This window comes from Rattus norvegicus, chromosome 7, assembly GCF_021556685.1.
Source record: "Rattus norvegicus strain SHRSP/BbbUtx chromosome 7, alternate assembly SHRSP_T2T, whole genome shotgun sequence".
NCBI lineage: Eukaryota > Metazoa > Chordata > Mammalia > Rodentia > Muridae > Rattus > Rattus norvegicus.
Window position 1 is genome coordinate 134,141,319 of NC_141540.1, and position 25,803 is coordinate 134,167,121.

The window sequence follows — 25,803 nt, forward strand, 5'->3', positions numbered from 1 at the left end:
AAAAAAAAAAAAGCAACCTAAGCCCAGGACCCAGGTTGATTAGAGATCCTTATTTTATAGTTCACTGTTCTCTGACTGATCTTACATTGATTCTAATATTTGAGATAACTTCCAAACTGATAGGCCAAAATTCCAAACTGGATCAGGAACAACCTGGAAATCTGGTCTCCATTTTTGCAGCCTTCCTGGAAGTGCACCTAAGAGCAGTCTTTGTAGAGCGCACTCTGCTGGCCCTCGGTTCATGTGAAGTGCTGACAGTCTTTGTAGAGCGCACTCTGCTGGCCCTCGGTTCATGTGAAGTGCTGACAGTCTTTGTAGAGCACACTCTGCTGGCCCTCGGTTCATGTGAAGTGCTGACACTGACAGTGCTTGCCCATACTCACGCTCTGCTTACTCAGGGTCTTTGTCGCTGTGACGAACCGCCATGACCAAGAGCAAGCTGGGGAGGAAAGGGTTCATTGGGCTCACACTTCCACAACCATAGCCCATCACCAAAGTCCGTCATCAGGAAGTCAGGAACCTAGAGGCAGGAGCTGCTGCAGAGGCCATGAGGGGCACTGCTTACTGGCTTGCTCCACATGGCTTGCTCATCCAAGGACCAACAAGCAGCCCAGGGATGTCCCCACCCACAACTGTCTGGGGCCTCCCACATTGATCACTAGGAAAATGTCCTAAAATGAATCTTATGGAGGCATTTTCTCGATTGAAGTTCCCTCCTTTCAGATAATTCTGGCTTGTGTCAACTTGACATAAAAATAGCCAACATATACTCTTTTCCTCCTTTTGAGACAGTGTCTTTGCCAACATTGACCAGACTGTCCTTGAAGTCTTGGGGTCAAGCAGTCCTCCCAGGTAGCCAAGACTAGCCTGTAACACAGGGCCCACTTTAGGTTTTTATCCTGTCATAGATTTAGCCCTTTTCATTACAGGCCCTTCTCTTCCTTCAGCGTTTTACATTGTTATGCTTCACCATTCATCTAGAGTCTCATGGAGTCTAACCCCCCCTTCCTTCACCCTCCCTCCCCTCTCTCCTTCCCTCCTTTCCCCTCTCTGTACTGGGATTAAAGGCGTGCCATACCACCCGCCAGCTCTTCATCACATTTTTTATATGATACATTCGAACATCTTTTGAATATTGTTGCAGTGTACTACTATAACTCCCCACTTGGAATGCTGTGGCATGGGGGTTAGTAGTTTAAGGACAGAAAAAACAAACTAAAACCAGAGGGCTTGTGAGATGGCCTAGTCAGCAAAGCCAGTTCACTAAGACTGATGCTATACTGGCTGGTTTGTGTGTCAACTTGACACAGCTGGAGTTATCGCAGAAAAGGAGCCTCCCTTGAGGAAATGCCTCCATGAGACCCAGCTGTAAGGCATTTTCTCAATTAGTGATCAAGGGTGGGAGAGCCCATTGTGGGTGGTGCCATCCCTGGGCTGGTGGTCTTGGGTTCTATAAGAAAGCAAGCTGAGCAAGCCAGCGGGAGCAAGTCAGTAAGTAACATCCCTCCATGGCCTCTGCATCAGCTCCTGCTTCCTGACCTGCTTGAGTTCCAGTCCTGACTTCCTTTGGTGATGAACAGCAATGTGGAAGAGTAAGCTGAATAAACCCTTTCCTCCCCAACTTGCTTCTTGGTCATGATGTTTGCAGGAATAGAAACCCTGACAGACAGATGTCCCAAATTTGAACTCCAGTACCCCATGACAGAACACTCTCCTGCACTGTCCTCTGACTTTGACACACATTCTGAGCTACGGATGTGCACGCAAACCTGCCTACACATGATGTACACATATACAAATACATTAATACAAAATTTAAACAATGAACAAAGTCAAACTGCAGCATTGTGTGCTGGGATATACCTGTAATCCTTGTACTCTGGAAGGCTTAGACGAGACTGCCATATCCAGGCCAGCTTTGCTACATCATGAATTTAGGTGAACCTTAATTGGAGTAGCCATGTAGGCCCATTTTTCAAACTGTTCATCAGTGCTATCTTTTCTGGTTTGCAATGGTTTGACAGTGAAGATACTGGTTTATGCGATGTTTGGTGGGAAAAGTTTTATTGAACTTTTAAATAACATTTGAATAGAAGGTAGACTTCATGTGCACAGTTACACGTATTTATAAATCTAACTGAGGGACACATTGCTTTCCTCCCTCCTCGCTCAGCTTCTTGGGTGTCTTGGCAGGCATTTGCTTCTTTATTGTCTCTTCCTTGCGACAAAGAAAACCCAGAATTGTTTGTTTCTTTTTAGTGGCTTCCACAAGAGATGAAATGTGGTCTGAGGGACGCTATGACTACGAGCGACTTCCGAGAGAACGAGTGCCTCCCCGGAGCCATCCCAGTGTAAGTCAGGGCCTCGTGGAGGAAAGCACACGCAGAACTTGCTGCCATTTTGCCTTCTTTAGCATCTTCTAGTATCATTTTAAAAAGCAAAAAAAATCTGTATTATATATTCAAGTTTCTAGGGAAAAGATTTTGAGTTGAATTTAGTTGGTGGAGGAAAATCTTTGCTAATATTGTACTACGCGGTAACAGAGAACTGTTGAACATCTACTCTGGTGGCTGCTGTTACTCTGTCACCCTAGTGTTTACAAGTCGAGGCTGGCACGGTGTCACTCGGGAAGTAGTTCAGCCCTGGGAGGCAGAGGCAGGTGGGTCTCTGAATTCAAGGCAAGCCTGGTCCAGCCTACAACAACAAAAGTTATATTAAAGTTGAAGTTATGATTTAATATAACCGTTTACCCATACCCAGAGATCGTCGTTTTATGGGAGTCTTTCTGGAGCAGAAGCATGTGGATATTCTAGTTAGCACTGGCTTGCCTGTGCTTGGTTGGGCAGCCTATAGGTGAGAAGAATGCCGATGTCACAAGGGACAGATAATTCTGATTTTCTGTCTGCTATTCTGAGAGTTGGGGCTTCTGAGCTAGACTCTAATATTCTTGGTAACCTTATTTCCTGTCCCTGGAGCTGTATCTAGTCCCATATGTAGCGGAAGCTCAGCATTTGTTAAGCGACTGGATATATTCTCTCTGGAGTTGTACATGGAGGACTGCAAGGAGGTTTGGAGGTCAAGAAGCCCTTAGTCTTCTGCACAGACACATCTTGAACATTGGGTAGAATGTTATGTGGATGTTTTGTCTACCACAAAAGGCATAAATATTTGTTTACCTGTCAAGAATTTTTTACTTACAGTGTTAAGGGTTTGTGTGTGTGGCTGTAACAGTGGGGATTGAATCTAGAGCTTTTCTCAGCAAGGGCAAGTACTTGACCCTGATCCACTGACCCCACCCCCTTTACTTCATTTCTTCTTCTGAGACAAGATCTTATTAAAGTACCTAGTTTTCTCGTAAACTCACTAGGACCCATGCAGGCCTTGCCCTTGTGATCCTCCTGCCTCAGCTTTGCGGCAGCTTACAGGACTGTGCGGCCAGGCCTCGCTGGCCGTATATGACTTGATCCTGTACGTCATGTAGATGAGCAGTGTCATCTTCAAAGTCGCCGTTCACTGGCCTCCTGCACCACAGCTCAGGTTGAGCTGATAGAAAATGGATTTTTTAAAAAAAGTTATTTATTATATATGAGCACACTGTAGCTGTCTTCAGACACACCAGAAGAGGGCATCAATCTCATTACAGATGGATGTGAGCCACTAGGAAGTGAACTCAGGACCCCTGGAAGAGCAGTCAGGGCTCTCAAGTGCTGAGCCACCTCTTTAGCCCGATAGAAAATGATTTAAGGTAGAAAGAGAAAAACAAAACAACAAAAAAAAAACAAGCCCATTATATTAGGAAGGCCCAACCCAGTAATTATCTATCATAGGTTGTTATTCCTTTTTTACTTGATAAAATCATTTATGATTTGCATAGAGGGATTAAAAAATCTAATGCATGCTAAGTGTCATAGCTGTGGGATACCTTCCAAAAATCCTTTTTTTTTTTTTCCTTTTTCTTTTTTTCGGAGCTGGGGACCGAACCCAGGGCCTTGCGCTTCCTAGGCAAGCGCTCTACCACTGAGCTAAATCCCTAACCCCCCCCCCAAAAATCTTTTTAAAGATTTATTTTATGGATATGATTTTAAGTTCTGTTTCCCACCAAGAATATATCTCTTGAATAGAAATTTTATTTTACCAGCTGGGCATTGATCTGAAAGATGTGGGTTTGTGTGTGGTTGCTTAACTGAGTAGCTTTAAATTACCGATGTGAGTAGCAGAGTGTATTGATTTAAGATTGCAAGATGCATGACTGGCCCAGGCTGATACTGAAGAGTCTGACTTAGGATCATTGAGTTAGTGTATGGTGAAATGACCTCATCAGGAAGTGAAAACTGAGAGGGGAAGTGGTTTAAAAGAAATGGGGGTGGGGAACAAGGGATAATGCTTGAGGTCTAAGGCCATCCTTTTGGTAAAAGGATAGGCAATTGGTGTTTAGAGCACAGATTTCCTAGAATGGGCTGAGAATTAGAGTAGAAGACCTGAGGGTGTAATGTAGTTAGTGCTTGCCTAACATTTCTGGTCCTCTGGACTGATCCCAAACATCTCAAAAAAGGGGGGGGGGTAGAAAAAGGGCAGGTGGTGGGTGCTGCCATCTTTTTTTTTTTTTTTTTTTTTTCAGAGCTGGGGATCGAACCCAGGGCCTTGCGCTTCCTAGGCAAGCGCTCTACCACTGAGCTAAATCCCCAACCCCACTGCCATCTTTTAAAACATGCTACTAGTGACATGAAGTCTTCCTGTCGGGTATTTCTGTGTTTTATACCAGCATGTAAGGCTAGTGTTTGGGATCTTCCCATGCTTGACTCTTTCCCATAGGTCCCCCTCTCTGCTGGAGATACCCCTCCCTGTTCTACTCTTTCCTACAGGCCACAGGCTTTTCATTGATTGACATGTATGCTTCCACACAGTACATAAGAGATGACCCCTACAGGAGGTAGAAGCTATAGCAGTCGGTGGCTAGATATCCAGATCTCGTGGAAGGGTTTGCTAGAGTTGGTGATGAGTATCATGATCAGATGTGTGGACCGATGGCTATAATCTGCTATACTAGCCACTTTCGGCTTCTCTGATAAAACACCATGGCTGAGGCAGTTTACACAGGAAGGACTTGTTTTGGTTCACAGTACCTGAAGTATGTAAGGTCAGTAATGGCAGAGAAGTTGGCAGGCATGGTGCCTGGAGCAGCAAGTTGAGAGCTAAATCTTTAATTGCATGGACAAAGCAGAGAGAAGAGAAAGGGGTCCCAAAATGGCAGTCTTTTAAACTCTTAAAACTCTAGTAACATACCTTTTCCAATAAGGTCCCACCTTTAAGCCTCCCCAAACAGCATCGCCAACTAGAGACTAAGCATTCAAATGCCTGCGACTAAGGACGCCGTATTCAAACTACCACACCTGGTTTGAATAGACCAGCGATTTTTGTTACCGACAAAGTCACAGGTGGTTCTTGCTGTTGTGCTGATTTCTATTCAGGGAAAACAAGTTTTCTTCCTTCGTCAGCCTCCCAAGAGTCGACCAGTGCTTACAGCCATCCATGTGCCTTCCCAAAGTGGTTTTATATTCATGCCTGACTTTAATGGACACATTGGCATTTGTAGAAAAGTGTAGAAATCGCAAATGCAGCTGTTGTTCCTAACACTGGATTTAGTTAAAAACCTACCCCATATACACGATTTTAAGGGGCTGGAGAGAGGGCTCAGGAGCACAGCACTTACTGCTCTTCCAGAGGACTCCTGTCCGGCAGCTTACAACCATCTGTAACTCTAGCTCCAGGATATCTGATGGCCTCTGACCTCTGGCACCAGCACCTAGGTTTACCAGGCACACACACATACATAGAAGTAAATAAAGTTCTAAAATCCTTGCTTATGAAACAGAGGTCTTCTAACATTAATTTGAAACCATTGCATGCTTGTTTATAAGCAGCGTTGGTACGGGAGTGTTGAGCTGGCAGCAGCCTGAATGTCTAACAGGAGGAACGTGTGAACTAGTTAGATAATCCACTAGTGGGGTAAGTGGCCTACTGCCAGATCCAGCAGCATGGTTGAACTTTACATAGCACCGAAGGCCAGAAGCTGGGTTCAGCAGTGTGTCTCCTAGAGTTCCTTTACATAAACATTTCAAACAAGCCAAAATAGCCAGGGCAATTGTTATCACAGGGAGGAAACACTGGAGGGAATGCAAGGAAAGACTTGTTCTACACAGTGACTGGATTGGGGTGATAATCCCCTGTCCACCCAGGGACAGCTCATCCAGTTAGCTTTGTAACTAGCTCTCTGCTTTGTTGTTAGGTGCTGTCTTAGTTAGGGTTCTATTGCTGTGAAGAGACACCGTGACCAAGGCAACTCTTATAAAAGGCAAACATTTAACTGGGGCTGGCTTATAGTTTACCTCTTCTGCCTGTAATCCAAAGGTTTGGTTTTTATTGCTGTCCCACATTTTCTGTGTTCCTTTTGTGTTTTTAATGTCTTTTTCATCATTCCTGCTTATTTGATCTAGAGCCTCTTTTAACTTCGAGACCTGATATTCTATGTTCTGATGATTAAGATCGCAAGGCTTTTCTTTGAGTCTTCTAGTTTGATTCTTTCATTTCAGTTCCGTCTTCATTTCAGCTTGAGTTCTCTTCAGTATTTTTATTTATTACTCCGTTTTCCTGTCTGGTATTGTCTTTGGTATTTCTGTCAGCCTTGTCGTGGGCAACACTCACTCAGAGGTTTATTCTTCTTAAGCTCCTTCTCCTTGATCTCGCTGAGCTGCTTGTGTCTTCCTGAAACTCCTTGAGTTCTTTGATGTGGTTTATGATTGTTCTTCTGAGTTCAGTGTCCTGGGGTTCGTAGTTAAACCTTTCTACAGAACTGGTCAGTTCTGGAGGGACGATGCTGTCTTGGTCTTTCATATTGTAGTATTCTCTGATGAGATCTGGACATGTAGGCTTTCTTTGTCTCCATGCTGTGTATATAGAGTCTTAGGTTTGTTACTGAAGGAGCAGGGCTAGGGAGAAGAGGATGCTATGGTGGCCTGGGTCTAGAGATTGAGTGTGGCTTGGCTAGAATGTAGGCAGGTGGGCAGAGGGGCCTGGAGCATGTACAGGATGTTCCTGTCCCAGCCAGGAGTGTGGAGGTGGATAGGCCTGGGTGTGATGTGGGAGTGTATGGTTGTTTGGGTGTGGCTAGGAGGGGGATGCTGGCCTCCACATCCCTGCAGTGAAGGCGGGGAAGGCCAGTCTATGTTGTAGGACCTAGCTAAATCTGGTTAATCACACAAGAAGTGTGGATGAAGAGGTCAGGGTGCTCACTAGGCTAGATATTAGAGGAGGACATTGGAAGTCTGGGAATGGGTGGGATAATCTAGGTATCACAAAGGGTCCTATGGGAGGGCGCACATTGCATATTTTATTTCTTAATTGACAGGATTTTGAGGCCTTAACATCTTTTTGTGACTCTTGTCAGAAAAGATACTGTAATATTTTGGCCAAGTTCTATAATGATATATATCTAGAGGGTAGGGTCAGCCTAAAATATTTTGATCTGTTGTTTGATGTCCCTCTGAACCACTGTGTTGACCCCTAGACATCTGTATCTGAGTGAGCAATTAGTGTAAATATATATTTATAGCATAGATTATAGCATTTTACATATTTTATATATGCTATAATTTATATGTATTATAAATTATGGGATTGGAGGCAATGTCTAACTGTGCTTGGCTTATGTTTGGCTCTTTATAAAGAAAAAAAAAAGTATTTAAGAGTAGGCAAGATAAGTGACAAAGTATGTGCCAAGAGAGCAGCAATTGTCTACTTTTGGTTACTTGTGTTCTAGTCTTCATTTTCCACTTTTCTAGGTTGTTCTATCTCATTTAAAAACTTTTATTTACATTGTGTACCAGTGTTTTGTCTGCACTTATGTCTGTGCATGCCTGGTGCTTAAGGTCAGAAGGGTGTTGGAGCCCCTGGGGCCAGAGCTGATTATAGACTGTTGAGAATTGCTATGTAGGTGCTAGGAATTGGACCCAGGCTCTTTAGAATAGCAGCCTGTGTTCTTGATCACTGGCTCTCTTTTGAAGGCTATTTTGAAGTAAATATACTATTCATGTTTCATATATAAACATTTCTTATGTCTCTAAAGCATAAAGATGTTTAAGGAAGGTCCTTATATAACATTTTAATTTTAAATAAGACGTTTTATATAGGATGCACAATAGCCCAGTGGGTAAAAGTACTTGCTACCAAACCTGACTGCCTGAGATCCATCTCCAGGAACCACATGGTGGATTTGGAGAACTGACTCTTGAAATTTCCTCTGGCCTCTACATGTGAATTATCGCAAGCATGTGGACTTATACCATACATTAAAAAAATGAAAAAATAAAAAACACTATGTTTTTGTGCTAAAATAAGTTCACATATGTTTAATGATATATTAGGAAATTTGTGGGTTTTGTTTTAGGGGATTAATGTAGGGCCCTTTTTTTTTTTTTTAAACATTTATTTATTTATTATGTATACATCATACAGCTTTCTGCCTGCATGTATGCAACTACAGGCCAGAAGAGGGCACCAGACCTGATTATAGGTGGTTGTGAGTCACCATGTGGTTGCTGGGAATTGAACTCAGGACCTCTGGAAGAGCAGTCAGTGCTCTTAACCTCTGAGCCATCTCTCCAGCCCTAATGTAGGGCCTTATGAATGCTAATCCCTGCTCTACAACTGTATGTCACCCTAATCTCAAGAAATACTTTGAAATAAATGCCCTTAAATGATTTAATTTGTATCCAGTTAATTATGAGATTTAATATTTGGGTGGAAAGTATAATATAGAATTATGTGTCAAATTATTCAACCATCTAGTTGATGGTTTTACTAAGATAAAAATATGTTTCATAGTAGAGTTTTAAAAATTGGAATATGGAAACTTAAGATGGCTTATTTTTAAAATTGACTTCTTTACTGTGCGCGTGCTAAGCCACGTGTAATTCCAGCACTTAGGAGGCTAAGACAGGAGTTGTCCTTGTTCCAAGCCATTCTTGATATAGTGTGAAATTCTGCCTCACAAAGCAAGACTGGTGGAGGCCATAGACTGCAGAGTGAGAACATGTCTCAATAAAACAGAAATCTGTCGGTGGATTTCCTTGGAAAGCTTAGGCCAGATTATGGCATGTCCTGTAGATCTTATCTTTTTTATGCATATGCGTATTCTGTATACATGTAATAGGTCTGTGCAGGTATGTATGCCCTGCCCAAGGAAGCCACAGTAGCTTCAGTTCCCTGGACTAGGGTTCTAGACTGCTGTGAGCTACCATGTGCTGAAATTGACTAGACCCTGGGAGAGCAGTCAGTGCCTTTTACCCCTGGGCTATCTCTGCAACCCCTAACAAGTTACTAAATATTTCAAATCATCATGAATATATAACTTTGGAAACTAGTTCTAATTTTAGATCAGCTTTTATACTTTGTGTCTAAATGTAAAGAGCTAAAGATACTTATGCTCTGGAGCTTCTGGGAAGGAGAGTGTTTCCTTCTGCTCTTCCTAGTTCAGAATCCGCTCATCCCTGTTCGCAGGCTTGTGGGCATAAGCTCTGTGTCTACTCTAATAAAACAGACAATGTAGACCAAACAGAGTGCTGCTGACCCACTGTCATTAAGAACAATGAATGCTGCTGGACCCTTCCTAGGGTGTGCAGTAGTAGTGGGTAAAATGACCTCTTTTACTTACAGTATATTATTTAGATTTAGCTTAGCTTTATGTGTACACGTGTTTTGCTTGCATGTGTATGCGCCATGTATATACAGTACCCATAGGGGTCAGAAGAGGGTGTCACATTCCCTGGACCTGATTTTACAGACAGTTGTGAGCCACCATCTGGGTTCTGGGAACCAAACCTGGATCTTTTGAAAAAACAGCAAGTGCTCCACCCCCCTTCTTAGGACTGTTACCTTGTATTGTTATGTGTTACTGTGAACGCTTGGGGCTGCTTTTTCACTGAAATATTTTATTTCCACTAATTTATATGAAGATGTTACTATTAGTTACATTGTTATAGTCACGTTTTTATTGGTGTGTTTTTGTTGATTCGTACATTTACTCTATTGAATTATGGTTAAGAACTCCTGTGCTTATAAGAAACATTTCCAAAACCAAATAGAGAAATTAGTGATGTTTCTATATTTCTTTTTGTCTGTTTTAGGATGGCTACCATAGAGTAGTTAATGTTGTGCCAAAGAGACCACCTCTCCTAGACAAGAGACCACCTCTCCTAGACAAGAGACCACCTCTGCTAGCCAGACCCGATGAAGGCTACAATAGATATTACACTCATGTTGATTGCCGAGTATGTAACGAGGGCCGCAGTTTTTCTCATGATCGAAGAAGTGGCCCATCTCACAGAGGAGTATGTAAATTTCCCCCGTGTACTAATTGTTCTTTCTTTCAAGTTTAAAATCCGTGTGACTGAAGTTTCTGTGCAGGCCTTGAAAGTGGGATCATGGTGCTGTGTCCAGGTGGAAGTGGAGCCTGATGCCTGTGTTCTGTTGTGTTGCTTAGCCTGATTTTAGTTGCAGCCCTCCCTCCCCGTTTGTACTAGGGTCTTACTGGATAGGTCCCACCTGCCTGGTGCTTGCTGTCCTCCTGTCTCAGCCTCCTGGGTGCCAGAGTGCTAGGTTTTCAGAGTTTGGTTGCCCTTCTGTTAGATGCTGTTGGCTGCCAGCTGTAGCTCCAGAGGGGACTAGATAGAGGTCAGAGATCTCGTGACGCTGGATCCTGATAGTTTTGAGTGACATGAATACTTCCAATGCGGTTGGCTTTGTGTGGTGCTGGACAGCAAGGCCATGGCCTCCCTTGTGCTAGGTGAGCACTACTGAGCTGAACACCTAGCCTGTGCTTCATTCACCTCAGCCTCAGCCTTGCAGGGATGTGCAGACTCACACCTGACGGTCAGTGATGAGCTGGTGTCACTGCTTGTCACTTTGTGTTTATAATTGCTGTATTTCTAACATGAAAACCACTGTGGTAAAGTGGGCTTAAGTTGACTGTCTCACTTTTTGTTCGCATTCTTAAGATCTGTTTGCTTTGAAGAGCTTTTTTACTATTTAAGATTAGAGGGTAGTAAAGCCATGTTTCCGAAAGTAAAATGTTAGCTGCTTATATTTAATGTGTCCTTGATAATCCAGAAGGTATTTGAAATTTTTTTTAATTTATTAATTTTATTGACATGTTGGAAGCAATTGCTAATGTCCTAGCTTGCAAATTAGAATATTATTCTTCTATACTGTTTGTTTTTTCTCTCCTGTACTATTTGACCCGGTGACTAGTAGCATAAACACTGTACTGTTGACCTCATGGTGGCAGTTGAAGAGATGGAGGGAAGTGACTCCAGGGCTGTGTGCAGACCTCCAGGTCTCGTGGTCATTTACAGCTGTGAGTGCTGAGTGTTCTCAGGCGGTGATGAGCCCTGGTAGTGGTCTCTAGTGACTGTGACTGAAGTTTGCTGTGCTACAGCTTCCTTATCTATAGTGCTGTGCTGTTCCTTTAGGGAGGGTCTAGATGCTGGGAAGCAAGCATTTCCCAGTAAACCCTCCAGGTCATCTCAGGGAGAAAGGGTTGGGCCTCAGCATGGGCACCTCTTGTCCTCTTTATTGTTTTTTAATTTTTTTATTGGCTATTTTTAAATTTACATTTCAAAAGTTATTCCCCTTCCTGGTTTCCTGTCCACAAGCCCCCTATCCCATCCCCCTCCCCTTCTATAAGGGTGTTCCCCCTCCCAATCCAACCCCCCTTCCCGTACCTCTGACATTCCCCTACCCTGGGGGGGGCGGAAGTCCAGCCTTGGCAGGACCAAGGGCTTCCCCTTCCATTGGTGCCCAACAAGGCTCTTCTCTGCTACATATGCAGTTGGAGCCCTGGGTCAATCCATCTATAGTCTTTGTGTAGTGGTTTTGTCCCTGGGAGCTCTGGTTGGTTGGCATTGTTGTTCTTATTGGGTTGCAAGCCCTTTCAGTTCTTTCAATCTTTTCTCTAACTCTTCCAACCGGGGGTCCCGTTCTCAGTTCAGTGGTTTGCTGCTAGCATTTGCCTCTGTATTTGACATGCTCTGGCTGTGTCTCTCAGGAGAGATCTATATCTGGTTCCTGTCAGCATGCACTTAGCTTCATCCATCTTACCTAGTCTTGGAGATATATATATGGCACATGTGGGGCGGACTCTGAATGGCTGTTCCCTCAGTCTCTGCTCCAGACTTTGCCTCCATATCCCCTCCTATGAATATTTTTGATCCCCCCTTTAAGAAGGAGTGAAGCATCTGCATTTTGATCATCCTTCTTGAGCTTCATGTGGTCTGTGGATTGTTATCTTGGGTAATTCGAGCTTTTAGGCTAATATCCACTTATCAGTGAGTGCATACCATGTGTGTTTTTCTGTGATTGGGTTACCTCAGGATGATATTTTCTAGTTCAATCCATTTTCCTATGAATTTCATGAAGTCATTGTTTTTGATAGCTGAGTAGTATTCCATTGTGTAGATGTACCACATTTTCTGTATCCATTCCTCTGTTGAAGGGCATCTGGGTTCTTTCCAGCTTCTGGCTATTATAAATAAGACTGCTATGAACATAGTGGAGCTTGTGTCTTCGTTATATGCTGGGGGATCTTTTGGGTATATGCCCAGGAGAGGTATAGCTGGATCTTCAGATAGTGCAATGTCCACTTTTCTGAGGAACCTCCAGATGGATTTCCAGAATGGTTGTACCAGTCTGCAATCCCACCAACAATGGAGGAGTGTTCCTCTTTCTCCACATCCTTGACAGTATCTGCTGTCGCCTGAGTTTTTTTGTCTTAGCCATTCTGACTGGTGTGAGGTGGAATCTCAGGGTTGTTTTGATTTGCATTTCCCTTATGATTAAGGATGTTGAACATGTCTTTAGGTGTTTCTCAGCCATCCAAATTCCTCAGCTGAGAATTCTTTGTTTAGCTCTGTACCCCATTTTTTAATAGGATTGTTTGGCTCTCTGGAGTCTAACTTCTTGAGTTCTTTGTATATTTTGGATATTAACCCTCTATCAGTTGTAGGATTGGTAAAGATCTTTTCCCAGTCTGTTGGTTGCTCTTTTGTCCTAATGACAGTGTCCTTTACCTTACAGAAGCTTTGCAGTTTTATGAAGTCCCATTTGTCAATTCTTAATCTTAGAGCATAAGCCACTGGTGTTTTGTTCAGGAAATTTCCCCAGTGCCCATGTGATTGACTCGTCCCCACTTTTTCTTCTATTAGTTTGAGTGTATCTGGTTTGAAGTGGAATCTCTTGCCCTCTTGAACCCTTGTGTCCATTTGAGGAGTTTTGTTTTCACTGGCTGGTGTCTGCCGTCTTGTGAATGTGAGTGCTGTCTGGAAGTCTATAGTAAGGTTCAGCAGTGGCACAGGCGCTCTTTCTCTCTCCCACATTGTCTGTACTGGCTCAGTTCAGCGGCCAGAGTTCTTGCTCTGCGTGTCAGGAAGCCTTAAGTTGGATCCTCAATACCACAAAACAAAGCCATGTTAACACAAAAACTTGTTTGTTCTTAGATGTGAGGTACATTTTTTTCTCTTTTCATAAACAACTGGCACACCTATAGTCCTTAGAACTTTTAGAACACTAATTTTTATCTTGAATTTACTTATAGAAAGTACTTACTGGATCCAGTGTTTTATTATTATAGCTATGGAGTTTTTTTCTTTTTTTTTTTAATATTTATTTTATTTATGTGAGTACACTGCAGCTGTCTTCAGACACACCAGAAGAGGGCATCAGATCTCATTACAGATGGTTGTGAGCCACCATGATGTGGTTGCTGGGAATTGAACTCAGGACCTCTGGAAGAGCAGTCAGTGCTCTAACCACTGAGCCATCACTCCAGCCCAGCTATGGAGTTTTTATTTTCTCTTCATTATATTTAAAGTTGATAATGAAAATCTGGACACATTTTATTTACAAAAGTGTTGGGTTTGTAATGTTCATTGGGAAAATAAAAAATATCTTAGCGATATTAGTCTCTTACTGTAAGTAGTTTGCATGTTGCGTTCTTTATTTTTTACTTCTTTTAGTTTTCTTGAGACAGAGTCTCTATAGTCCTGGTGCCGGGACTTGCTATGTAGACCAGGCTGGTCTTGAGCTCACAGATCTGCCTCTGGAGTGCTGAGAATAAAAGCATGTACCTCCTTGCCAAGCCTATATTTTTATTATATAGGTGTTTTTCCTGCATGTGGATGTTCAGTTCCCATAGAGGCCAAAAGAAGACACTGGATCACCTCTGGGTACTGAGAATCAAACATAGGTTCTCTGTAAGAGTAGCACTGAGCCATCTCTTCAGCTCCATGTGGGGTTTTTTCTTAATATTTATTTACTTTTTCGTTATATATCAGTGCTTTATCTTCACATACACATGTTTGGATCTCATTACAGATGGCTGTGAGCCCCCATGTGAGTTCTGGACTTGAACTCAGGACCTCAGGAAGAACAGTCAGTGTTCTTAACCACTGGGCCATCTCTTCAGTCCCCTGTGCAGGAGTAGGAGTCTTAGAGGACAAAATGGCTTTACCTGATTAATTTAAAGTTTGTATCATGTGTCACAATATTGTTTGTCAGAGAAAGTTCTTGCTAGATTGCTTCTAATTACACCTTTATTGAGAGCTAAATGAGGAAAGAAAACAAGCAAGATGGAAAAAAGAACATTGGTGAGAGAGAGAGCTTGGAAAATGAAAAGGCGGGTCAGTGTACACTTGACTGGGCCTTTGTCTGCAGATGGCTGGTATCTGTTGTCATGTCTGTTCAGGTATCTGTGGCACTAAGTCTTTGTGAGTCTCCTGGCGGGGATAATGAAGTTTGTAACATACAGGTAAGTGGTACCACAGGCTCATAGTCGACCTTAGTAGCTGAAATGGGTGACTTGTATCTTTAGTACTAATTTTTTGGAAGCTCAGGCATCCCTAGAGAAGTGATCTTACTCTCATTGTAATTTTACCTCAGAGGGTGTTCAGAAAGAGGCTGACGAAAACCCAAATTATTGTTTTTTTATTTTTCAGGATGAATTTGGCTACAGATGGACAAGAGATGATCATTCCACAAGCCGGCAGTCTGACTACAGGTAAGTAGATAAAAATAAGTACATTGATTCTCCACTCATTTGTGCTGTGGAAATATAGCATCAAATGCATAGCTGAATGGCTTCATTAGGGTTTGGATTTGAGAGCAGCAAGCATTATGTCCTCTTTGACTGTGATGTAGCTAGTAACTGATGTTGACATTTTATAATTGATGGTATATTCAAAATAAGTCTGAATTACAAGATGTAGTTTTGCTTAACTGGAAAGTAAAACACTTTATTTCTCCAGAAGTAGCCTTTGAAAATACTCAGCCTTACCAAGTGTCTTCTGTTATAAGGCATTTTCTCTGGTGATCTATTTATTTATATGTTTCAATTATTTTTGTTTATTTGTGTGTGTGTATATCTGTATGTATGTATGTATGTATGTATGTATGTATGTATGTATGTATTTATGTGTGGTGAGGTGTATGTGCTGTGATGGAGGGCAAAGGACAACTTTTGGGGTTTGGTTATCTCCTTTCACATGTAGGTTCCTGGGACCTGTGGGAAATGTCCCCAGTAGACTTACATGGTGACAGCTTGGCTCTCAGCTGTCAGTGCTACATTGTGTAGAAATTGGGTCCCTGGTCTTCTTGGCTACCAGAAGTGAGTCTTTCACATATGCTCCATTGCTGTGATGTTTTACCTCACCTGCTTAAGGCTACTCACCCTTCGCCAACAAGAAATTCTCAGCACTTGAGAAAAAGGGAAGCCCTTTTATTCTTGTGGAGCTGTGGCCTCTAGCTAGTGTTAGAGAGGCCCAGCCCCATGAGAATACTTCACAGCTTACGTTGTTATGAGACCATCCTGGGTGGTCTTTTCATCTCTGCCCCAAAGGAGTGTTTTTCCAGAGCCAAGCACGTTTTATAGAAGGTGAACATTTCAGGGGTGTAGTCAAGTCAGCTACTTGCTGTCTGCTCGTTTCCAGAAAAAGGGGGAAGGGGCAGGCAGGTTTACAGAAGCAGACGTCAGTCCATAAGCTTTATCTCTGTTGTCTCAGATGAGACTTTCTTATTCTGTTTTTCTTCCTATGTATCTAGTGTCCAAGTAAGGTTGTTAATCCCATTTAACCAATGTTAACTAATGCTTGCTGTTTTCACTTTCTCCTTATATAAACCTAAGCTCCAGGGCAGAGTACAGAGCAGGCCAGCCATGGACTGAAAGCTGCTCTAAATCGTGGTTCCTTAGTTTGCTGTTTTGTAGCTGTTTGTTACAGTGTTGGAAATCTCACAGAAAGTGGGACACGGTGGGGTGTGGCTCTGGCCACGTGCTTCCCAAGGCAGTGTCTCTGTTGGAAAGATCGATAAAAGGCTGCGGAAACAGCTTCATGTGCTGCAAGTGGCGCTTACAATCATTCTGGCAGGAGCTCAGAAGCCGAACATCCTACCAGGGGTGTAGGAACGACTATGGTTAGACCCAGATGGAGTCGAGGCTACTCTCAAACTGCAATAGAGGTGAATCATTCCTGTTACCTTGTAGCAAACCCTGTGTCTCATCTTGAGCATGACCTGAGACTCTCTCAGCTGAATTTAATCATACTAGACTAATAACTGTGCTGAAAGAGAGTTGAAGGCAGCCTGGTATTTGGATTGGGATGTGCTTATTGCTGGTCTCTTGATATCCAAGTTTACTGTGAGAATTTTAACAAAAAAGTACACTGAGACATTTAAAAGTTTATAGTTTGCCCAGAAAACAAGTAAATGCATATTGAAGAAGTTGAGTTCAAAGAGATCTGAGCTATGAGAAAGAAAAAAAGCTGTGGTCTGAGGATGCAGCTTCCTTCTGTCCTTATTCTCCTCCTCTTCTTCAAGATTTGTTCTATTATTTATATGAATGTTTTTGCATATATATACACACATCACATATCACATACATACACACAAACATAATAGGCAAACAGCAACCTTGTATGTATGTGTATGTGTATGTATGTATGTATGTATGTATGTATGTATGTATGTATGTATGTATGTATGTTCCTGATACCAAAGAAGCCAGAAGAGGGAGTCAGATCCCTTGCAACTGGACTTACAGACTGCCATGTGAGTTCTGGGAACTGAACCCCAGCCCTCTGAAGAAGCATCAGGCACTGTTAACCAATGAGCCCTTCCCTTCAAGTATAACACTTTCTTAGACGATGCCAGTGGCCCTTGGTTCTGTATTTAGCACTTAAAAAAAAAAAAAAAGACAAATACTTGGATAATAGTAAAATGCCTTAGATCATCTTGGAAATCATCTCGTTTTCTTATTCTGTTTTCTTCTTGCTATATAACTAGTGCCCAAGTAAGGGTGTTAATCCACAGTTTTGGATTTTCCTGTGCTCAGTTGTCACAGCGCTCAGGCTGCTGCAAGGTGTGGATTCTGGTTAAGCTGTCCTTGGTATTATCCATGTAATTAATTATTCAGACAGGTAAAGACTTTCAGGAAGTCTTAGACTTCACTGAGATTTCAGAGGAAACACTAGGAGGTCAGGCAGTGTATGGCTAGGTCACAGTGCTGGCACCTGCCCCCAGTGGGTAATGTGTGAAGCTATTGAGTGAAGCCCAAGTTGCTGTCGATACCTACGGAATTTGGAGATATTAGGGATGTGGAGCGTTTGTTCAAGGAAAGCTATAGGCAACCTACACAATAGGGCTCGCCTTGGTTGAGTTCTTTGCTCTTCATTCTGTTTCTTCATTTTGGTATGGGTATTTTACTCTCTACCATTGTGTGCTTAGCTATTTCCTCTGAATTAAAACTTCTTTCTTGGGGAGAAAGGAGGCTTATAAGCTTCAGAAAACTACTGATACAAGGCCCAAGAAACTCAGGTGGTGGCAAGGTTCCCCTTAATATATACAGTGAACAGTGGCAGGCCAACCGATGGTGAGTCTTTTAGGGATCTCCAGTCCCCTTGCTAAAGTGGGCTTTGGGGTACCACAGCTGCCTTGTAAGAAACCCAAGTTCTCAGGAAAACCCTTTATTTTGGTTTGCGTTGGTCATCACTGTCTTCTTTGGGAAAAGGAAGGAAAAGTAACATAGCATATTGTATACCGGAAGTGTATGACTTGTTTTTGGAATTTTACAGGTCCTCCCAGAGTTTGCTTTGAGTTTCAGAAGAGATTTTGCTCTTAGACGTTTGCACAATGATAGAACTGTCCTAACTATGTGTAGTGGTAGATTCATTCCTTCAATCCAGGAGGTAGAGGCTGGCCAGTGTCTTAGTTTGAGGCCAGCCTTATCTACATACTGAATTCTAGGCCAGCCAGGGCTAAATAGTGAAACCCTGTCTCCAAAACAAACAAAACACACACAAAATATAAGAAATGAATTGAATAGGGCTGGAGAGATGGCTCAGTGGTTAAGAGCCCTGACTGCCCTTCCAGAGGTCCTGAGTTCAATTCCCAGCAACCACATGGTGGCTCACAACCATCTGTAAAGAGATCCGATGCCCTCTCCTGGTGTGTCTGAAGACAGCTACAGTGTACTTATATATAATAAATGAATAAATCTTTAAAAAAAAAGAAATGAATTGAATAAATGTTATTCTGGGATGGATGTGAGCATTTTGGGTACTAGGATGCTATGGAGTGCCCCTCACAGCTTAATTTGTTGGACACATGGTTCCTAGTTGCTGATGCTAGAAACTGTAAAGTGGGGCTTCTGTGGATGAAGTGAGTCACTAGGTGTGTCCTCAGCTTATACCTGAGACTGTGAGGCAGAGTAAGTGTTGCCTCCTCTAAGTCGCCTTCTCTTGTGCATTTCTCACAGTAAGAAAAGCTGACTTCATGAACTGTAAGGGGAAGGAGCCACAGTCTTAGAGAACTGTTCTGGGGTCGGGGGCCATAGGTGAAGGGGCTGGTTATTCTATGGGATGGACAAAGGAGTGTATGTCCTGGAAAGAAGATGGGACAGCAGCAGAGTGGAGGGAGGCAATAGAGAAACACCAGGGAGGTGGTGGGGATGCAGAAGAAGACAGCGGAAGTTAACTTGACCTTCCTTCACAGTGGCAAGGACTAAACTGCCACAGTTCTGTAGATGCCAGAATTAGATGCTAAAATCCATTCGATCCAAGCAAGTCAGCTGCTGTTCTCAGTCAGTGAGGGTCCAGTGTGGGAGGGCCAGTCAGCCACTTCAAATCCCAGAGTGTGGTGATAGGCAGAGGTGACAGCTTCCTGCACACAGTTGGCTGCACTTTGGCTAAGGAACCCATTATCAAGAGCCAGGACATTGCCTAGCAAGAGGAAACAAACAGGTTCTCTTCCTTTTTCTTGAAAGAGTAGCTAATTCACACTAGTGCTGTGATCACCAAGACCTAGATGACTGACTGTCCCTGGACCAGCTATAAAACTGCTCCATTGCAGTGGGTGATTAAACCTCACAGTTTGGCAGCACAGCTGTAAGAACATTCAGCTCTACAGTAGACTCTGTCCCCAGAGAAACAATACTGGGTGGCGGGTGGGTTGTAGACATTGAGCATCGGTGACTGTATAAACGGATAGCCAACTGCAGACGCAGGCCCTTGCCTTGATTTTTATTAACAGTTCCTCTTTTAATTTTTACTGTCCTTTCTACCCTTGTGTGTGTGTACATGTGTGTGTGTGTGAGAGAGAGAGAGAGAGAGAGAGAGAGAGAGAGAGTGTGTGTGTGTCTGTGTGTCTGTGTGCACACGTACATGCATACATAATGAAATAAGAGCAGGTATGAGTTGAGTTAAGTTTGTAATCCCAGGGTTTAGGAGGTACTAACAGGGATGGAGAATTCAAGGCTGTTCCAGCCTTACACCTTATCTTTTTAAAAATGATTTATTTTTAATTGTGTGTGTGTGTGTGTGTGTGTGTGTGTGTGTTAGTATTTGTTCATGTGTGTGCAGTGCTCATGGAGGCCTTGAAGAGGATATCGGATCCTCCTGCAATTCAGATTACAGAAGGCTGTAGACTGCTTTTTTTGAGCCTCCTGACATGGGTGCTCGAACTGAACTTGGGTTCTTTGGAAGAATTCAGCATAGAGTTAACCGCTGAATCCTCTTTCGAGCCGATACCCTGTTTTGAAAGAGGAATAAACTAATGGGGCCTGCAGAAATGTCTCAGCAGTTCAGAGCACATGCTGCCATTGCAGAAGTTATGACTTGGTTAACTTAGTCACCATGGTAACAGAACTGTCTTTAGTCATAGTTCCAGGAGCTTGGCTTCTGTGGCTTCAGGTACACAGTGCACATACATGGTACAAACACTCATACACATAAAATCCAAAAGCACTTTTAAAAACAAGCTAATTTTAAAAATCACATACGATTTTCTAATCCCTATAGCCGCGTTAACATAATGATGTGCATTCTGTATCTTTTATCCATTCATTAATACTTAGAATTTTAAGTTTTGGTGTATATTCATGTGCCAATTTGTGAAAAATAATTGTTTGTGAAAGACCCTTGAGGATTTTTGTTTCATTGATTTTGTTTGTTTGTTTGGTAGTGCTCAGATAATAGTCCACAGCGTGCCTCCAGTGCCACATGATTTGGACTCCAGTTTCACAGTGTCTAAGCAGTTGCAGCAGATCCCAGCTTGTAGTATCTTTATGAAACATTACTGTGGTTTGCCTGCTAAATTATCAAATGAAGAATTTCTAAATTAAAGGGAAACATGTCTTTTAAATTTCACAGTTGTCAATATGCAAAATGCCTCCTTTTTTCAAGAGCCAAAGGGTATTTTCCTGTTTTTTCTTCTCTTTCCTTAGTGTGAGTATGTTTGCAGTTTCCTTTATGCAACGGTTTAACCATGGTGCCTTCTTATTTGGTCCTGACGTCTTGGTATATTCTGATTATTTTCTGACCATGCACTGCTGCTCTAATACTATTCTACTTTAAAATCCATTTATCGTCAATCATCATTAATACGTTTTCTTTTTTTTTTTTTTTGGTTCTTTTTTTCGGAGCTGGGGATCGAACCCAGGGCCTTGCGCTTCCTAGGCAAGCGCTCTACCACTGAGCTAAATCCCTAGCCCCTTAATACGTTTTCTTAACTATTCCATGGGCATTCAAACAAGATAAATTCTGTTTTTATGTTAGAGAGTCTGTCTTCATTCATTTATTATATTTCTTTTATGCCGGATATTCTTCTTAGCTTCTCAGAGTAAGCAGGAGCCACATTCATGTGCTCTATATTTTCATAATACATAGAAAACAAATTATGCATGGTGAGCTAGCATTAATTATGCACAGTTAACAAATATCAAAGTATTTTTGTTCAGAAAAAGAAAGCAGGTTGAAGTAGAGACTACTTGAGCATGAGGTCTGGGTGTTATAAGTTTTAATCACAGAAACTCTAGCTTTGACTTCCTGTCACCTATCTGGCTGTCTGTTGACAGTGCTCAGTATCAGGTAGGTGACATTAAAGGCCGTAGCAGTAGAGAGTAGCAGTTGCTTTAGAACAAGGTTGACTGCTTTATACACCAAACAAGAAGTATGGTTAGATATATGTAATTGTAGTATTCTGAGTATGTAAGAAAGCCACGTCAGCTGTAAGTTTCTGCCCATCCAGTAGAGTATACACAGTGATTCTTTGAATTGTGGGAAGAAATTGAAAGAACTTTCAATGTTTTAAACTTATAAGATAAGTTCTTAGAACAGTTCAGAGGACTCATGTATCCATAACCTGGAGGTCTTATTAATGTCTCCATTGATGCCCAGTGCTACAGAAAGACTGGAGTGGGTTACAAATTACCTCTTTATTTTGTAACAACTTAGTCTTTCTTTAGGGCTCCTGATTTTTGGCAAGATGTACAGGGCTTTAAATTGCTAAGCAAACATGTTACCACTGAGCCTGAGCCTTGAGTTGTGTGGCATGTTCCTGATCTGGGTACACTTTGCTGGGACAGTCCCTAAAGTGATGTTTTCTTTGCGTTGCATAGATGCATAGGTGATTTTGATTGTACATGTTGATTGTCTTATTGATCTTTGTCACTTGTTGAAGCTAAATTTGCAGACAGTAGTAATGGGTTAATTTTCCCTTGAGAATCAGTAAGTGGCCTTTGATGGCTTTGCTCTGAGTCTGCGCAGCTGCCAGTCTCTAGCCCGCATTCCCATAACCTTCATGACATCAGTTCTTCTTACCTGAATGACTTACTGAAGGTGTTACAGACAGGTTTTCCTTCCTTCAGACTCATATTTTGGAGTTTATGTCACTTTAATTTCATTTTTTGTTTGTTTGTATTGTTTTGTTTTTGAGTTAGGGTCTCATGTAATTCAGGATGATCTTCAGCTTGCTATACAATGGAGGGTGGCTTTCAGTTTCTGATTTATTTCTTTATTTTTAATTTATTTTGCTGCCTGTATTTCTCTAACGCGGGGATTATAGGATGTACAGCTATGCACCTAGTTTGTGCTGTGCTAGAGATGGAATCCAGCATAGTGTATGTTAGACAAGCACTTTACCAGCTGAGGTACATCCACCCCAGCCCTGCGTGATGGAGCTGTAGCCCTGACCTGACGCTGTAGGTCACGCTTTTGGGAGGTAGGTGCTTTGTGCTTGGTGTTAGAGTCTTGGTAATTGGGGTTGGGACCTACATTAAGAAGAACAGTGGAACTTACTTCTCTCTTCTCCATCATATGAGAACATACCAAGGAAACAACCAACTACAAACCAAGATGAAGGGCTTTGCTATACACGAGATCTTCTGGTACCTTGATCTCAGACTTCCTAGCCTCCAGAGCTCTGAGGGTTAGACATATGCTGGTCTGCATATACAGCAAGGTGTGGGCTCCTTTACAGCTCCATTTGTTTTATATGGTATATGCTTACACTGAGCACAGTAAATTTGTGGCACTATAATTTCTTGTCTGTCAGTGAGGGCCCTGGCTTTGAGGTGTCAGAAGAGACTGTCCTCTTTGAGTGTTTTGTTCTTAGACATCTTATTTGGGTAGTTCTGAGGTAGTCTTTACAGTTACTCATTTCTCTCCTCGTTCATAGGTTAGGCTTGTGATTAAATGTGTTAGATTCTGCGTTCTCAGCATCCCCGGCTTCTAGCCCGGCCTGAGGTACGTGTGGTACGTTTAGAATGGAGAGCAGTGGGAACTGGGGTTGCTCCTTCTCTTAGTGACTGCTCCAAAGTCCTGGAGTTTGATGCAGAAAGTTTCTGTCTTCTACAGCATCTGTGGAGTGTTGTATCAGCTGTGAGCTTACGAGGGCCCAGCCCCAGCTCAGGCCTAGCATGAGCATCAGCAGCGGCTTTTCCTGTTCACAGCCTCCAGCAGTTAATCTGGACCCTGCAGAGCTTACTTTCTAGAACCTTCTTTTTGTGGTTTGTCGTTGCTGGCTTCCACAGGACCACCTTGCTTTCATGTTGTGCTATAAGCCCACCTATTACTGACTGCTGAGCTTCCCTCTTTTCTCTTGTGTGGCGTTTGTACAGGCACGTCTAACGTGTAGCCAGTGTTCCTCATGTAGCAAAAGACAAGTGAGCGCAGCTAAAGCTGAAGTGTCCGACGAATGGAGCCAGACCATCTTAAGGGCTTTCTTAGGCTTACTCTGCCTGCCTGCCCTGCTGCCCTCCTTCCTTCGTGGAGATGGGTCATTCATTTTATATCAGGTGTGCCATCACCTGCTCCTTTGGTTTCTGTGTTTACAGTTATGTTTAAAACACCTTTTAAATGAACTTCAGAATATTTTAGGGTTTTATTTTGGCTTTTTATTAAAAAAAACATTTTATGCTTTACCAAGTATTACTAATTCAGACAAGGTTGATTTTTGACAGTCACTTCCTGTACTTTATTTATGTGGTTTTATAATAAACATAATAAAGGATTAAAGGATTTTACAGTGTGTAAAATGAGGGAAGTGTAAGGTGGTTGGCAAGAATGTAGTGGTTTTCCGGTATCCATATGAATCCTGTGATTAAGTATTAATAGTGCACTATTTCATATTTACTGGTACATTGAACTTTATCTTCTACAATACAACAGTTTTGTGGGGTTGTTTTTTGTTGTTTTTGTTTTTGTTTTTTGTTTTTTTTTTGTTTTTTGTTTTTTTTTTTTTGTCTGTTTTCATCTTAGTTGAGACTAATTATAAACCTCAGTAGAGTCAGAACCCTGGAAGTGGTAAGAATCCCTGATGTCCACTACAAATGAGAATTAGTGTGTGTGCGGGGTACAGGGCACTCGAGTTTGCATGAAGGTGACAGGATGGAGGTAGATTCATCATAGGTGACTAACCTGTTTAAAATACAGTAAGAGGAGTTGGAAAACATTGTAAACTGGAGAGAGCGTGGCTGAAGAGACCTTTGGGTGTCCTTTTCTCTAGGTCGTCAGTGACTTGCGCATATTGCATAGGTTGGAGGGAAAGGAAAGGCTGAAGAGCCAATGTAGGGAAGGGTAACTGATGCAGTGTGGTCAGCAAAGAACCAGGAGCAGCACTGCTGGACGGGAGTGCAGAAGGGAGAGATGGGCAATGAGCACACACCTAGTGACCAAGGCAGAGGCAGCTCATTCCTTCCAGCCGCTCTTTCTCCTTGTCCCTAGGAAAGGGAAGGACTCCTCGGACAGCAAAGTGTTTGCTGGATTAGATGGGGGGGGGGGTGGTTAAAGTGTGCACCCCTTACTGAGGTAGTTTGAGCTCCCAAGACAGAGACACTGCTGACAGGGATTGGGAGCTGCCGGGAATTGACCGCCTAGGCACTGTGCTAGACCAACCTGTAGGCGTGTGGGACCTCTAGGATCCAGCAGCTTAGCTCTGCTGGCGAGACAGATGTGTGGGATTAATTCACAGCCTGGGCTGACGGATGGTGTTTCAGAGTCTCCAGGGTGGAGTTAGTTGTTAGTGTCTGTAGAATGTCTAGGTCGGAAAGGTAAAAGTGAGACTGGGTTGAGGAGCATGGATTGCTAAACTACAGAGGAAATAACAGGACACCCAGCAGTAATTGTTTCATGTTTCCCTAAACTGATATTTACTTTATGTATATGAGTACACTGTAGCTGTGTTCTCTAACATTAAGGTTCATCACCTACCATTTCAGGGGTTTCTCCGTGATCCTCAGCGGGGAAGTATGGCAGTAGGCAGACTGTCAGGCAGGACACTGGAGCCGCAGCTGCGAGCCCGTCCTATATGGAAGATGGAAGCAGAGGGCCTGGGCTGTGCGATTCCCTCACCAGCCCCAGACACCTCCTCCAACAAGGCCACGCCCCTCAGTCCTTCTAAACAAGACACACCTCCTCCAACAAGGCCACGCCCCTCAGTCCTTCTAAACAAGACACACCTCCTCCAACAAGGCCACGCCCCTCAGTCCTTGTAAACAAGGCCACACCCCCTCAGTCCTTGTAAACAAGACACACCCCCTCAGTCCTTCTAAACAAGACCACGCCCCCTCAGTTCTTCTAAACAAGGCCACCAAAACAAGGGGCCAAGCTTTCAAATACATGAGCCTATGGTGTCATCCTCCTTCAAACCATCAGTCACCTGTTCTCCATCTTCTTAGGCACATAGACCATGTTTCCTGGCCCTTCTCTGCAGGTAGGTGTGTAGTCACAAGACTGGTTCAGCTCTAGTGGAATGTGAGACGGAGTTCTGCTGCTCCAATGTGTGTGTTCTTCTTTTCCTCCTCCCTCATTTCTCCCTTTATCCTCACCTCTTCATTCCTACTTCCTTACTTCCAACCCTCTTTTTGTAGCCCAGGTTTGCACAGAATTCCACTTCTGTTCCAGAATGCTGGATTGTGTTCCACTATGCCCA

At 42.8% G+C, this 25,803-nt stretch overlaps 1 protein-coding gene and 1 long non-coding RNA gene across 31 annotated transcripts in view; one reads left to right on the forward strand and one right to left on the reverse strand.

Moving 5' to 3' along the window:
- The window catches only part of Pphln1 (periphilin 1), a 91,650-nt gene that overhangs the window by 7,225 nt on the left and 58,622 nt on the right, over positions 1-25,803 (forward strand). For 11 of the 23 annotated variants that reach the window (XM_087558530.1, NM_001440029.1, XM_087558531.1 and 8 more), the window contains 3 exon segments: positions 2,260-2,351; positions 10,182-10,385; positions 15,045-15,106. In XM_087558530.1, coding sequence (XP_087414656.1) covers positions 2,260-2,351; positions 10,182-10,385; positions 15,045-15,106 — 358 coding nt within the window. 23 annotated transcript variants of the gene reach the window in all.
- LOC108351532 (uncharacterized) lies at positions 31-25,754 on the reverse strand. 8 transcript variants are annotated; one of them, XR_015625907.1, is made up of 6 exons: positions 25,531-25,754; positions 25,083-25,175; positions 6,387-6,944; positions 5,711-5,803; positions 3,344-3,543; positions 2,046-2,694 (listed from the first exon to the last, which is right to left on the reverse strand). It is a non-coding gene; the product is annotated as an uncharacterized LOC108351532 (long non-coding RNA). The 8 variants fall into 8 exon arrangements; XR_015625906.1 differs by having other exon boundaries at positions 2,350-2,694; positions 3,365-3,543; XR_015625902.1 differs by lacking the exon at positions 6,387-6,944 and having other exon boundaries at positions 2,043-2,694; positions 3,365-3,543.